General features: G+C 44.4%; 1 protein-coding gene across 9 annotated transcripts in view; it reads left to right on the top strand.

Annotated features, from left to right (window-relative positions):
- Plcd4 (phospholipase C delta 4) overlaps positions 1–15,211 on the top strand; it is a 30,606-nt gene extending 15,395 nt beyond the window's left edge. For 6 of the 9 annotated variants that reach the window (XM_021244277.2, XM_021244278.2, XM_013065466.3 and 3 more), the window contains 13 exons: positions 392–623; positions 5,606–5,828; positions 6,867–7,011; positions 7,664–7,816; positions 10,450–10,620; positions 12,035–12,133; positions 12,259–12,415; positions 12,765–12,881; positions 13,051–13,223; positions 13,861–13,996; positions 14,318–14,467; positions 14,544–14,648; positions 14,872–15,211. In XM_021244277.2, the coding sequence (XP_021099936.1) occupies positions 392–623; positions 5,606–5,828; positions 6,867–7,011; positions 7,664–7,816; positions 10,450–10,620; positions 12,035–12,133; positions 12,259–12,415; positions 12,765–12,881; positions 13,051–13,223; positions 13,861–13,996; positions 14,318–14,467; positions 14,544–14,647 (1,860 nt within the window). In that variant the 3' untranslated portion in view covers position 14,648; positions 14,872–15,211. The remainder of the gene's footprint in view (positions 1–391; positions 624–5,605; positions 5,829–6,866; positions 7,012–7,663; positions 7,817–10,449; positions 10,621–12,034; positions 12,134–12,258; positions 12,416–12,764; positions 12,882–13,050; positions 13,224–13,860; positions 13,997–14,317; positions 14,468–14,543; positions 14,649–14,871) is intronic. The other 3 variants (XM_004864584.4, XM_013065469.3, XM_087206055.1) reach the window with 3 other exon arrangements.
- The last annotated feature ends 512 nt before the right edge of the window (positions 15,212–15,723 follow it).

Below are 15,723 nucleotides of genomic sequence, written 5' to 3'. Positions count from 1 at the left end.
TTGTTAGAAAGATGAATTGTAAATCTATGAAAGACAAATATCAATATATTGTTATGTTGGACCTCTAGGACCTTTCTGTTCCTGGCCAGAATTTTGCAGGTGCATAGTACAAAACCCCCACTGGAGTGTGAATAAATAGGAGGAAGTATCTTCTGACCTTTTAGGGGCCTTTATGAGATATAAAATTTTCTTTAGCAGCAAATGATAGAGCAGAAACTTTGCTTTTAACTTACTAAAGTGGCTTCATCTATAAACATGAAATGTCAGGTGTTCTGTGGGGGTTTTATGGAAGCATGTTTGAATCTGCCAACAGGATCGCCCTTACAGGGCAAGTGAAAGTTATAAAATTTCCTATTAAAGTATCTGTATGCTCTCCCCTAACCTCTTATAGACAGCAGACATCTCCCAGTCTGGGACTCTGGAAGGAGAAGAATTTGTACAGTTCTATAAGGCACTGACTAAACGTAATGAGGTACAGGAACTGTTTGAGAACTTTTCAGCCGATGGGCAGAAGTTGACCCTCCTGGAATTTGTGGATTTTCTTCAGGAAGAGCAGAAAGAAAAAGATTATGCTCCTGACCTTGCTCTGGAACTCATCAACTGCCATGAGCCTTCAGACAGTGGTAAGGAAAACTGGGTGGAAAGATACCAGACATAGGGGACAGGGTGGGGGCCATAATTAAAAAGCAGAGAAACATGCCAGGGATTTAGCTCAGTGGTTCCGCCGCCTGCTTCGCAAGCACAAGGTCCTGAGTTCAATCCCTGGTACCAAAAAAATAAATAAATAAACTATCAAGTAACATTATTAGGGCCGGGGATTTACCCCAGTGGTTCCGTCGCCCGCCTTCCAAGTGCAAGGACCCGAGTTCGATCCCCAGTACCAAAAAAAAAAAAAAAAAAAAGCAGAGAAAAGCAATCTTCTACCTGGAGGACACTGAATCTACCTACGTCCTGGTCTCCGGCACACCATCTCATTTAGCCACTCCTCCAGAAGGAGAGCAGCCTTTCCCTGCATAAACAGGAATGGGGTCTAGAGGACCCCACCAGTCCTCCTTTCTTCATTATATTCCTGTTTCATAGCCTTTATTTTTGCGATGTTTTCCTGCTATCATCTTCATCTTGAGTGGAAACAGAAAACCCATGGTCTTCTTCTCTAGTGGAAATGATTCCTTTTCCTCTGGTTCTCCTTCACAGTTCCTGTTTGCTGTCCCTTAAAATGTTAGCTCTCTGCCCTTTCCTGGGATTTTTCCCAATTCCTCAAGTGGTTCTTGAGTCCTTGAGCCCCTGAATCAGAAATCTCCTCCCTGCTGGGCAGAGCAGATGATGAGGCCAATTATTTAGCATTTAACAAGTGCAGCAAAAATATGTCTTTTCAGTCCTCATATTTTCTTCCACTCTCTTTTGTACACTTGTTTCCATTCTTCTCTTCCCTCCAGAGTGTGAGCAAATTTACATTAATAGTAAATTACTTACAAGACACTTTCACATTATTTGCTTAATTTAGTTCTCACTATAACCTTGTAAGTCAACACCTATAATCTTTTTTTGTATGTTTAACTAACAGCATTTTAATATCTTAAGAAAACTTTACTGCTTTTGAACATAGAAAACTTTATTTTTTATTTTTATTTTTTGGTACTGGGGATCGAACTCGGGTCCTTGTGCTTGCGCAGCAGGCAGTGAAACCACTGAGCTAAATTCCCGGCCTGAGAAAACTGTTTAACCTTTTAATTACATTAAACTTAATTATGTAATATTCAGGCTGCTGTTTTCTCATCTGGAGGGAGTTTAATTGGGCAAGGGTCTAAGGGCCTCTCCAGGGAAATCCTCTTCTTTTTCTTTTTTTTCCTCACAGTACCAGGAATAAAATCCAAGGTCTTGCACATACTGGGGTAGGGCTCTACCACTAAGCTACAGCCCCAGACCCTCTTTTTGTGGTTTTTTTTGTTTGTTTGTTTTTGTTTTGGTACTGGGGAACTAACTTGGGTCCTTGTGCTGGCTCAGCAGGCAGCAAAACCACTGAGCTAGGTCCCCGGCTGGACCCTCTTTTTGTAATAGGACTATACATTAGAATTTTTTTTTTTTGGTACCAGGGATCGAACTCGGGTCCTTGTGCTTGCGCAGCAGGCAGTGGAACCACTGAGCTAAATCCCTGGCCCTACATTAGAATTTTAACTCTTCGCTGCTTTATAATGAAAGCAATTTTAAATGTATTTTCACAAATTAATATTTTAAATTTTAATAGAACCAAACATCTTTTTTTTTTTAATTTAAGGAAAGAATACTTGAATTTAGTAACTGATGACTCAGATGAACAGCAATAATCTTTATTGGGCCTTTTTAAGTATACTACCATGCATTAATATCTCTATATGCTTTTTCTCTTCAAATCCTTCCAATGTCCTGTTAAAATGGATTCTCTTAGCCAGGTGTGATAGCCCACATCTGTAATCCCAGCATTTGGGAGGCTGAGGCAGAAGAATCATAGCAGATTTTTGTTTCTTTTTCTTTTTTTTTTGATCATAGTGAATTTTAGGCCAGCTTGGGCTTCATAGTGAGTTCAAAGCCAGCCTGAGTTACATAGTGAGACCTTGTCTCAAAAGAACCCCTCCCAAAAGGATTCTCTTATTCAGTTGTATAAAATAGAAAAATTGAGCTTGAGAAAGAAGAAAGGACTTGTCCAAAGGCAACAACTAATGAGGAAGGAATTGGAATTCAAATACAAGTCATCTCTTAACTGATATCTCTCTTGGAATTGAAGATAACATGGGATGATTGAGAGCTGAGGAAGTGATCCAGGTTTCAAGTCTCAACTCCTACTCCATTTCATTCATTCACTCATTCACTACTTCAGCTAATGCTTATTGATTACCTATAATATGTCATCTGTTCTGAGCACAGAGATACAGTAGTACCTAGGTCAGACAAGGGCACTGCCATTGTAGAATTTAGAGTCAAACAGAAAGTGTTAGTGGCTGTGAATGAAACTTAGAGGTAGAACACTTGCGTAGTATGCACAAAGCCTTGGGTTTGATTTTGTGAGGGTGTTAAAAGAAGAATGGAGGCTCTAAAGCAATAATTTCAGAAAATTAAATTGAAGAATATCAGAGTTAAGAGCTGCTGTTTCCAGAGCAGGATCTAGTACACATCAATTACATTTGTCATGGATTGAATATGTTCCCCAGATTGCATGTGTTGGGAATTTAATCTGCAACATAAAAGTGTTGACAGTTCAATTTTTTTTTTTTTGAGACAGGGTCTCACTATGTATGTAGTTCAGGCTGGCCTTGAACTCACTATGTAGCCCAGGCTGGCCTCCTGCCTCAACCTCCCAAGTGCTGGGATTACAGGAATGCGCCATTGCTCCCAGATCCAACATAAAAGAGTTGAGAGGTGGGACCTCTAAGAGTTGATTAAGTCATGAGGGCTCTGCTTTATGGGAGTGTTCTGGGAGTTATCAAGGGAGTGAGTTCCTGCTAAAAGGATACATTTGGTCCCCTTCCTCCCTCTTGCTCTCCCAAGTATTCTCTTGTCCTTCCATCTTCTGCCATGGGATGACCCAGCAAGATCTTCACCAGATGCAGGCCCCTGAACTTCAGACTTCCAGAACTGTAAGAAACCTGTTTTTAATAAATTAAGTACCTAGTCTGTAAAACAGACTGAGACAAGATTTATTCTACACCTCTCTTGGTGATCCCTCCCCTTGCACTTGAGAATCAGATAGTAGACTTTGGTTCAGAGTGTATTATCAGTCAAAAGACTTGTCCTAGCCAGGAGTGGTGGCAGACAACTATAACCCCAGCTCTCTAGAGGCTGAGGCAAGGGAATCACTGCAAGTTCAAGACCAGCCTGGACTACATAGTGAGTTCAAGACCAGCTTGAACTACATAGCACAACTCTGTCTCAAAACAAAACAAAACAGGGCCAGGAATTTAGCTCAGTGGTTCCACTGCCTGCCTCGCAAGTGGAAGGACCCAAGTTTGAACCCTGGTACCAAACAAAACAAAACAAAACAAAAAAAACTGTCTTCAAGTCCTCACTCTGTTTCTTATTAACTGAGTAACCTTGGGCAAGTCATTCAACCTGAGACTCAATTTCCTCATTTGTAAAATAACTAGTGATGAAAGGAAATGATGCACATGATAAGTATCTATCAACTATGGATTTACCTGAGTAATTTGAGTTATCACTGGCAAGAATGAAATTTCTTGCCCCAAGTGCTGCCATTCTCTACCATTTCCAGGTCTTGTCAAACCTGGAACAAGGAAGCTGGGCGTGAGAATTAAGGTGTTTTATCTTCCAAGGAAGAATGCCTTCACAGCTCAGTGGTCTAGAACATGGCTGATACCTGCTGGCCTGTGTTCAAATCCCAGCTCTTCCACTTACTAGTTATGTAACCTGGGGCAAGTTATCAACTTCTCATAGCAAACCATGTTAGTGAGACTATTAAGTGAGCTGTTGCATATAGTGTCCTTAACATAGAGCAGGTGCTTAGTTACTGTTAGTCGTTATCATTAGTATATGAAACCAACCTTGAGAAGCCTGAGGGCTATAGAAAGTGTATTAGTCACTGTCCTGTCACTAGGACAAAATACCCAACACCCACAATTTAAAGGAGAAGAGATTTATTTGGCTCATGGTTTGCCATGGGTTGGGTCCATGGTTGATGGGCTCCATGGCAGAAATGGCATGGTGGAAGGGCATAGTGGAGGAAAGATACTCAACCCATGGCAGCCAGGAAGCAGAGAGAGAGAGAAGAGAGGAGCCAGGGACAAGAATATACCTCTCTAGGCCATGCTCCCAGTGAATCTCCTTTTCCAACCAGACCCCTCCTAACAGCACATTCAGCTATGAACTCATCAGTACCTCCATAACCCAATCACCTCAAAGTTCCACTGCTGAATATGTGAGACTTCTGGGGCCATTTTAGGTCCAAACCATAAGAGAAGGGGTAACAGTCCCTTTCTTTAACAAGAGTGTACTCTAAGGCGACGCTGACAAATGCTCCCCGAAACACCACATGGGAGTGTTGATGGTAGGAAGAGATCTTCAAATCATAGGTCACACAGCTGTGTGACCCAAGAAAGAAAACAGGTATCTTGGCCTCATCACTAATGATTCTCTGACTTTGAATCTCTCTGACTTCAGTTTCCCATCTATAAGATTAGTCCTTTGCACTGGGTACTGTTCTGTCTATTATGATAACTCTGGGGTTCATGTGACTATTTAAATTTAAATTCAAGTGGCACTTAAAATGCAGTCCCTCAGTCATGCCAGTCACATTTCAAGTGCTTGTAGCCACAAGTGGTTAGAGACTGCCATATTCAACAGGCAGAATAGAACATTTCCATCATTGTACGAAGTCCTGTAGGACAGCTCTGGACTAGAATGAGTTTATTGGTTCCCTTTGATAGTCTCCAAGGGTAGGAATGGTGGAAATGACAGGCACTGGTGGGAAATACTTGGGATCTAGAGGCTGAGAATGGGGACCATCTGAAAGGTAGGACCCCAGAGGGCATGGGGTGGATGGAAGGTGTGCTGTGGGTGTGCTGCGTGCCCTACACTCGGAGCATCTCACTCCAGTGCTCCCCACTCCACACCCTAGGCAAACTTCGGCATGTGCTGAGCATGGATGGTTTCCTCAGCTACCTCTGCTCAAAGGATGGAGACATCTTCAACCCGGCCTGCCTCCCCATCTACCAGGATATGACTCAGCCTCTGAGTCACTACTTCATTAACTCCTCTCACAACACCTACCTAGTGAGGGACCAGCTGTGTGGCCAAAGCAGCGTCGAGGGATATATACGGTGCAGTGGGGTAGAAAAAAGGTCCAGCTCATGAGAGGGACTAACTGTGGGGAACTGAGGGGAGGCTATCAGTGGACAACAGGGGTTGACGAAGTATTGTATGGGGGATTAGGGGTTGAGCCTGGATACCTGAGATACTTGGAGAAGACATTGAAGACTGGTGGGAGAATAGTAATGAAACCCTATGGGTAAATAGAACTTCTCTTTCACAAACTGTGAAACTCTCAGAACTCAGAGGCCTTCACAGATTTATTTTTAATAAATAAACTGCATGTTAAAGGGAAGGCAGTAGAACAGAGGATTAGAAACATGAGTTCTAGAGTCCGACTACCTGGGGTCAAATCCTAGCTCCCTTAATAGTACTTTGGGGCTAAGTAATGAACCTCTTTATGCCTTGTTCTCTGTCTATGAGATGAGGATAACAGTGCCTTCCCTTTCAGGGTAGTTGTGAACACTGAATGAGTTAATCTGTGTGTCAGTAGCTACCCCACGGAAGCTGCTTTTATTGTGATTAATCATGAATTAGATTGAATAGTCAAGAGATCTTTGTAAGTGCTAGCAAATGAACTAGTAGCTTTATAGGATAAAAAATTAGTGGAGCTTTTACTCAAAAATAAGTGAAACTTCCAAGTTTCCACGTTAGAAAGTCTAGTTGAGAAAATAAGGGGGTGGGAGTATAGTTCAGTGGTAGAATGCATCCTTAGCATGTGTGAGGCCCTGGGTTGAATCCCCATTGGGAGGGGAGGAGGAGAGAGAGGGGAGGCATACACTTACCAAGAGTTTGACATCACAGGTTTGGAATAGAGATATGAAACCAGAACACCAAAAGTACCACAAGGCAATGTGTGATGCTTGCATGTTGGGGGGGTAGGGGTGGAGATCAGTGTGAATTGCAACCAGATCTCAGTAGACAGAGAAGTCTCCATGGAGATACAGCTTGCAGGGGTTTGGATGGGTAAGTGGTGGTGAGCATTGTTCTCACCAGAGTGCAGAGAGGGTCCTTAGGTGGAAGATCATACACTGACCTCCCCTGCTTCTGGGCTCTTGGCGTTCTTACAGGGCCCTGAAGCGGGGGTGCCGTTGTGTGGAGGTGGATGTTTGGGATGGACCTAGCGGGGAACCTGTCGTTTACCATGGACACACTCTGACCTCCCGAATCCTGTTCAAAGATGTTGTGGCCACAGTAGCAGAGTATGCCTTCCAGGTAGTATCCCCAGGTTGGGACCAGCACTAAGTAAGGAAAGAGGGTCTGGGGGAAAATGACTGGCTCAGGTCTGGGAGGGTAAAGGAGTGCAGGAAAAGTTGCTGCAAATAGCATGCTATATATAGATGATTTAAAGCATCAGACAACATTAAGGGTTACATGAATAAGTGTTGAGTGTGTTACTACTAATCAGTAGTCATAGAGGTAATTACTAATTCTTAGTAACTACTACTTATAACAAGTTCATTTAACTATCTGGGAGAGGATGGATAAGGATACAAATAGCGGTGAGTAGGGCTGAGGGACAATAGGAATTTGGAGATGGGTGTCTGAGGGTGTAATACAATAACTAGGGGAATGACCTGGCCCTCCTACTCTGAGCCTGAAAACTCAAAAGTCTCAGAAGGACCTGGGTCAGACTTGGCATAGGTATGAAATTTGGGACCCCAAGAGTGATCTTAGATGTGAGTAGCATACCAGGCCATGGAGTTCAGGCCCCAGCGGTCTCACTGAGTCCTGTAGCGGGGTTGGAGACATTTAGCCCTCAGGGTACTCAAATGAATTAACAGGGGGCCCTGGAAGCCACATGTTTGGAGGAGGTCAAGGGGTTTAGAACTGTGGATACAAGCCCCCCCACCTTCTCCCTCATCAGACATCAGACTACCCACTCATCCTGTCCCTGGAGAACCACTGCAGCTGGGAGCAGCAACAGACTCTGGCACAACACCTGACCGAGATCCTGGGGGAGCAGCTGCTGAGTACCCCCTTGGATGGGCTGCTGCCCACACAGCTGCCCTCGCCAGAGGTAGGGACCTAGGCTCTTCTGTAGCTTCTGCCTTCCCCCTGTGGCTCCTTCCTCCACGCACCTCTTGTTCCCTTCTTTCTGTCCTCAGATGGGCCATCTTGTCTTTAATATGCCTGGAGACACCTTTCATTTTGAAAGATCTAATTGAAGGCAGAATTCTATTTATAGTTCTCTAAAGTTTCAGTCAACTATTCACTCTATATTTTACTTTCAGTGGAAATATCTTAATAGTTTATAACTGTTGTACGGTGTAGACCATACAGACAATATAGAGACAAGGAAGTCCACCTCCAGCATGATCACAACCTCTTCCATAAAAATATCTGTATCTATATATGTCTATATCTCTATCCATATCTCTATCCCTATCTATCTATCTATCTATCTATCTATCTATCTATCTATCTATCTTTTGCTATACCTATTTGATGCTGGGGTTAGAACCTAGGGCCTCACTCATGCTAAGGACGTGCTGTATCACTGAGCTATGCCCATATCAATAAGTTTTTTAAACCCTTATATAAATACAGGTGTATATATTCACATGTTATTTGGGACAGAGTGGCCTCAAACTCATGGTGATCCTCTTGGCTCAGCCTCTTGAGTGCTGGGATTACAGGCCTGTACCATCATGCCAGACTTATTTTCACATTTTTATTTTGTTTTTTGGGATAAGATCTCACTAGGTAGTTCAGGCTGGCCTTGAACTCACCAAATAGTCCAGGCTGGCCTCCAATTTGTGGCAGTCCTTCTGCTTCAGCCCCCTGAGTGCTGGGACAAGTATGTGCCACTACGCCTGGCCTTATATTCACATTTTTTAAAAACCATGAATGGAATCATCTTCCATGAATATCTTACATGTAATATATATTGTGGATATCTTTTCATGTATAATTTTTTAAACAGCTTTACAGTATTCTTTTTTGTTTTTGTTTTGAGACAGAGTCTCACTGTGCAGGTCAGGCTGGCCTTAAACTCACTATATAGCCCAGACTGGCCTTGAACTTGCTGTGCTCCTCCTGCCTCAGCCTCCTGAGTGCTGGGATTATAGGCAAAAACCATGCACAGTTGAGCTCTAAAGTATTCTATTTATGTTATGGGCCATAATTTATTCAACTGTTTGCACATTTGATGGACATTTAGGTTGTTTGTAATTTTCAACTTATACATATGGCTTTGTCCATTTAGTTTTTCTTTGAAAAGGATTCCTAGAAACAAAATTACTAGGTTAAAAGGTTTGCATCCTGACATATTTTTTTATTGTTATGCCAATTCGCCCTGTGGGGGGAAAAAACCAAATTATATTCCAACCGACAGAAGAGAGTGACCAGAAACAACTCTGGGAGATGATTCATAATCATAATGGCAAACACTGAAAAAAAAGGTTATGTTTTCTTTTTTTGAACTATTTGTTATTATTTACTTTCATTAGGGTTTATCATTTTTATTGATATTCAGTGATTTTTTTTTTTTTTTGATACTGGGGATCGAACTCAGGTCCTTGCACTTGCGCAGCAGGCGGCGAAACCACTGAGCTAAATCCCTGGCCTGATGTTTTTGTTTTTTGAGACAGGATCTTGCTATGTGGTCCAGCCTAGCCTCAGACTAGTTGTGTAGCACAAGCTGGCTTTGAACTTGCAATCCTCTGCATTAGCCTCCTGAATGCTGGGATTGCAAGTGTGCCCAGCCGATGTTAAATGTTAAAGATATTAGGCTTTTTAGGGGAGGGGTACTGGGGATTGAACCAGCCATTTTTTATTTTAAGACAGGGTCTCTCTAAGTCATTAAGTTGCCCAGGTTGGGCTTGAATTTGTGATCTTCCTGCCTCAGCCTCCCGGAGTGCAGGGATTATAGGTGTGTACCACCATTCCAGCCTGGAAAATATTTTTTGCAGTCTATTTTTGCTTTTTTTGTTTTTAGCATTTTTCATCTTATAGAAGTTTTTAAGCTTCATGTAATCAAATTTTCAATCTTTTCTATTTTAGAATTGAGTTTTCTTATCACCTTTCTAAATGCTATTTTGTTCTCACACTCTTATGAGCTTTTTTGTTTATTTATTTATTTAGAGACAGGGTCTACTATGTAGTGCAGGCTGGCGTTGAACTTGTGGTGATCTTCCAGCCTCTGCCTCCCAAATGCTGGGATTACAGGTGTGCACCATCATGCCTGGCTCTTATGTTCCTTATATATGTAAATCTTTTTTTTCTTATTTCTTTTTTTGGGAGGGAGATCTTGAGACAGGGGTCTCACTATGTAGTTCAGACTGACTTTGACCTCACTATGTAGGCCAGCCTGGCCTCAAACTTGAAGTGATCCTCCTGCTTCAGGCTCCCAAGTGCTGGGATTACAAGTGTGTACGCCACCACGCCCGACTATATATGTAAATCTTTAAAGGAGTTTTTAGTATGTCAAATGTGAGGTAGGGGCCTGTTTTTCCATATAGGTAGAGATATAACAAGTTTGCTTAACAATAAGGGAATTCCTATGTTATATACCAAGAAACTGATCTCTTCCTGGGGGAACTTTCGACCACTCTCTTTCTTCCTCTGCCTTTGAGAGCAATGAGATCTGAAGGATCTCCAGAAGAACTTCAGACAGGTAGATAGATAGGTCCCTTCGTTTTTGTCCCCTAGCAACTTCGAGGAAAGATCCTGGTGAAGGGGAAGAAGTTAGAAACACTTGAGCAGGATGTTGAGGATGAGGATGAAGAGGAGGAGCCAGAGTGTGACCTGGAGCAACAGCAGGGGTCAGAGCTGGAGCCTGAGCTGCAAGAGTCGTTCCTTCAGAGTAAGGACAAAAAGAAGGTAGGCCAGGAGCCGTCTTCCTGCCATAGCATTTGCTCAGCATGCAGCACAAGCTGAAGGCTGGTTTGTGATGAGACTAAACCCAGGCAAAGTAGAGGGGCAAAGAGAAAAACGAACCTTCCTCCTAATAACAGAGGCATAAGAATGCATGTATGGGGCTGGGGATGTAGCTCAGTGGTTTTGCCACCTGCCTCACAAGCGCAAGGTCTTGAGTTCGATCTCTGGTGCCAAAAAAAAATATATGAAAGAATGTGTGTATGGCATCATTATATATATTGCCATTTACAGATATATTCCAGTGGCTTTCCTACTTCTTTGGGCCATGACATCTTTATTTCTTTCACTTTCCTTCTTTCTCCCTAACACAGTCTTGTATGAAAGCTCAGTAAACAAAATAGGTAAATGCAGAACCATTCTAATGCAGAACCATTGGAGCTCTCATTTGGCTCTTCTGGATCCCCTAGGTGACTCTGGACACATCTTTGTACGTGTCAGTCTCTTTAAATCCTGGTTTCAAAACCACTGAGAGTGTGTGTGTGTGTGTGTGTGTGTGTGTGTGTGTGTGTAGGACTGTTACTTTGCCTGAAATAATTTCTGTGACCTCAACTATATTGGTTTAGCTCCTTCTTGGAAGGGGTAAAATTTGAGTTTGAGGAGGGGCCAGAAATAGCCAGAGATGAAAGGGAGAAAAGTTGGAAGTGGGGAAGCTGAACCCCTGAGAAGGTTGTCCCAGCGTGGTCTGCCTCCCTATGGGGAAGAAGGAGGCTGAGGGAGAAGGGGTGCCATTGCTTGTACCTCTGCAATCCAGGTTTGAAGTCTGCATTGTTCTCTTGTGCACTCGCTTGGCTCACTCAGCTGACTTCTAGCATACCCTGTTCCCTCTGGGGCTGTGGTGTTTAACCTGCTACTGTGTCCAGGGTTGGAAATGGGAATTCAGGAAACAAATCCAAATATATTACTCTGGGATCCTCACAGCCTTCGAGGCGTGAATTCTGTGATCATTTGCATACCCTGACATATCTGTCCAGATTCATGAACCTTTTGACCAAAGATCATCATTAATTTGCTTTAAAAGAGAAGTAGGCCTGTAATCTCAATACTCAGGAGGCTGAGGCAAGAGGATTGCTGGAAGTTCAAGCCCAGCCAGGTCTACATAGTTAGTTCAAGGCTAGTTCAAGACCTTGTCTCAAATAAACCAAACCAAACCCTTCAAAAAACAAGAACAACACCAACAACAAAATAAATAAAAGGAGAAGAAAAAGAGAGAAGTAGGGAGGAAGATGCTTCTCTGTTTAAAAATAATATAAATACTTGTTATCTAAGGTGTAACATACAGCAGACCCTCCAGGCTCAGAGGCTGACACCAATCCCAGCACTATATGCAGAATGCCTTTATTCCCATTCCCACCCTCAGGTTGTGAAGTGCCCGCCGTTTTGTCCGCCTATCTGTTGTCAGATTATGACTCAGGGTCCTATTCCCGATCCTGGTGGGTTGCTTCTCTTGCCCATGCAGGTGAGGCAGGAGGGAGAATGCAGTGGGGAGGCAGCGGGCAGAGGCTCAGGTTGGATGGCTGTTAGCTTCTTCCCTCGCAGACTGCTGAGGATTCAATTCCATCTTCCTTCTACTTTCTCCCCCAGAAACTCAAGCCCATCTTGTGTCCAGCCCTCTCTGCCCTGGTTGTCTACCTGAAGTCTGTCCCATTCCACAGCTTCTCTCACTCAAAAGAGAACTACCACTTCTATGAGATATCATCCTTCTCTGAAAGCAAGGCCAGGAACCTTATCAAGGAGGCTGGTCAGGACCAAAATGGAAGGACAGGGAGGGAAGTGGGTTGGGTGGGCTCACACCTGATGGCAGGAAGGTAAGTTCCAAGAAAGAGGACAAGAGCTAGGGAGAAATGAAGAAGCTAAGAAACTCCTCAGAGCAGGCAAATGGAGAGGAGTTGTGAATAATGGACACAAGGCAGCAGGGGGAGGAAAGCTGGGAGGAAGATGGGCTGGATGGAGCAGAGCAGAAGCACAGTGAAGCTTTCTGGAGCCAACCTCAGCAGTCAGGGAGGAGTGAATGAGTGGGCAGCATCTTGGGATGGAAGAAGTGGGAGGCTCTGCCCCCACTTCCTTCTCCACCCCTACACCCTTTATAGGCAATGAGTTTGTGCAGCACAATACTTGGCAGTTAAGCCGTGTGTATCCTAGTGGTCTGAGGACAGATTCATCCAACTACAATCCCCAGGAGCTCTGGAATGCAGGCTGCCAGATGGGTAAGGAGGCCACAGAAGCAGGGAGGGGGGTGGGGTGGAAGATAAGTTCCTCAGTGGAAGTAGGGGCAGGGAATGCTTTAACGAGTAGTAGGGTGAGAAAGATTCTATCTACAGAGATGGGCTGGAAGGCCCCCAATGTGAATTTTCCTTTTTTCTCCTGGATCCCCAGTGGCTATGAATATGCAGACTGCAGGGCTTGAAATGGACATCTGTGATGGGCTCTTCCGCCAGAATGGTGTCTGTGGCTACGTGCTGAAGCCAGATTTCCTGCGTGATGTCCAGAGTTCCTTCCACCCCGAAAGGCCCATCAGTCCTTATAAGGCTCAGACCTTATTAGTCCAGGTATGATGGGAAGAACCTAGGGTGGCTGGGATGGAAGTGGGGGAAGAGGTAACTAGGCCTGACAAGAGTGTAACTGGTTGAAAATTTCCGAGAGGCAGGATAGCCTAAATGTTCTCCCATCCAAGTACTAACCAGGCCCAACCCTGCTTAGCTTCCCAGATCAGAGGAGATTGGGCGCGTACAGGGTGGTATGGCCATAGACAGGATAGCCTAAATGTTAACAGCACAATCAGACTTTGGAGCCTGCTGCCAAGCTTCACATCTACTTCCTAGTTGTGTAACAGTGGACAAATTCCTTAGCCTCTCTGTATCTGTGTTCATCTGCAAAATGGGGGTAATACTACTGCCTACATCCCAGAGTTGTGAAGATTGAAGCAGTTAAGATCAAATGTCTACAACTCCTGGCACATAGTAAGAGGCTATGCTGTCATTTGCATGCCTACTTTCAGACCTCCTTAGTTTCTACCTGTTGCGTCTAAAATTGCAGATAAAATATGAAAATATATAACCCATGGAGGATTAGTTTTGCAAACCAAAAAGCTATAGTGCAAGGTCCTGTGTCTTCTCCCCTGGAGTGAAAGCCGAATGGGTGCTGGGCTGAGCAGGAACTCATGAGGTTCCAATCCCCTGGTTGCAGGTGATCAGTGGCCAGCAACTGCCCAAGGTGAACAACACCAAAGAGAAGTCCATTGTGGACCCACTGGTGAAAGTGGAGATCTTCGGCATCCATGCAGACACAGCCCGGCAAGAGACCAACTATGTGGAGAACAATGGTGAGAGACAGGGTAGTGCTGGGGAAGGAGCTAGTAGCGCATAACTACTGTCTCTCTGTCTTGTCCTCCATTTTGTATGGTTCACGTCACTGCTCACTCCTCCACTCAGAGGAGGCAGTGTGGAACAGTATGAAGAATCCTAGCCCCTCACAGGCTCCAGTGACTCAGGAAAGCTGTTTATGCATTCTGAGCCTGTTTCCTCACCTGTGAAATGCTGATTACCATCTAGATTAAATGAGAAAACAGGGAAAGCAACTCAGTATGAGCAATTGCAGAAGACAGTCAGTGACAGTTCCTTTGGTCCCTCCAATCCCACCTCAGGCTTTAATCCATACTGGGGACAGACACTGTCCTTCCGTGTCCTGGTGCCTGAACTCGCTACGCTGCGTTTTGTGGTAAAGGACTATGACTGGAAATCCCGAAATGAGTTCATTGGCCAGTTCACTCTGCCATGGACCTGCATGAAACAAGGTGAGATGGTTCTCGGACCCCTGGCCAACACACCAGCTCTGGCTGCCTTCCTGACTGTCCTTTTGCCTCGTTCCAGGTTACCGTCACATACACCTGCTCTCCAGGGATGGGATCAGCCTCCATCCAGCTTCCATCTTTGTTTACATCTCCATCCGGGAAGAGCTGGAGATTGAATCCTGAGGTGGGTACCTCATGCAAGGGAGGGTGGTGGCTTTAGATAGGGAGAAAAACCTGGAAGAATTGCCCCCAAGAAAGCAAACGGAGATTGTGCATTACCAGGTACCAGTTACCTTGCCCTTTCTAACAAGCAAATCTAGGACTTTCACCTTCTCTCTCTTCCCTTCTCTTGTTTTCACAAGCCTTTGGTATCTTTCCTGCCCTTCTTCTTTGTGTACACTGTGCAGGCGTTTCTCCTTCCTGTTGCTGTGGGCTCAATCCCATATTCAGACCCACCACTAACCTCTCCCATCAACTCTGGTGTGAAGGCAGATTGCAACTGGAAACCTAAAGAGGGGCTTGGAACACAGAAACCCACAGAACTATTATCCTTTCCACTCCTAACTTCCTCAAAGCCCAGAGCCAAGGGAAGGATAAATCAAGGATCAAAGCTCCCCAAGCAAAGGTTGGGTTAGGAGACCTGACCCAAGACCGTACTGACTCTTCAGAGAATACTCCACAGCCCTCAAGAGTCTCCACTGGACTGCTCCTCCTTATCTCTCTGGTGTAAATAGAGCTTCTCTCCAATTTGGCTCCTCTATGGTGTTATTGTTGGGGAAGAAGGGGAGGTACACGGGTTGGGGGGACATTTGGGTAGTTGGTGGAAAAAAGGTAGAAAAGTGAGGTTCCCAGGGGCTTCCTGGATGTGCTACATAGAAAGGACACAGAAGAGGCTTCTTGGGGGCAGGACAAGGAGACCAAGGTTTATGTGGTCCCAGCCGTCTTGGAGAGCTTCCCTGGAACATTCTTGGTTTATGGCTATGTAAGCGTAATTATTAATAGCACTCTCTCTAGTGTTCCTACTGTCAGAGGATCAATTACATAGCGAGGTGCTAAGAATTATATTGTGAAAACTCAGAATTGAAATTTACCTCCCCAGTCACCTGCCTTTCAAAGTACTGTTGTGCTTTCATTCCCAGTGTAGCTGCTAAGGCAGCCTGAGGACTGATATTGAACTAAAGCTACTCCCAGGAAGAGGCTTAGTGGGTGGCAGTCCCCCTCCAGACAAAGGAGCTTGGGAGTGGGGAGAAACGAAAGGG

This window comes from Heterocephalus glaber, unplaced genomic scaffold (genome assembly GCF_053883595.1).
Source record: "Heterocephalus glaber isolate CG9 unplaced genomic scaffold, H.glaber_assembly_v1.0 deba00000621, whole genome shotgun sequence".
Lineage (NCBI taxonomy): Eukaryota > Metazoa > Chordata > Mammalia > Rodentia > Bathyergidae > Heterocephalus > Heterocephalus glaber.
This window is presented reverse-complemented; position numbering and strand designations above follow the sequence as displayed.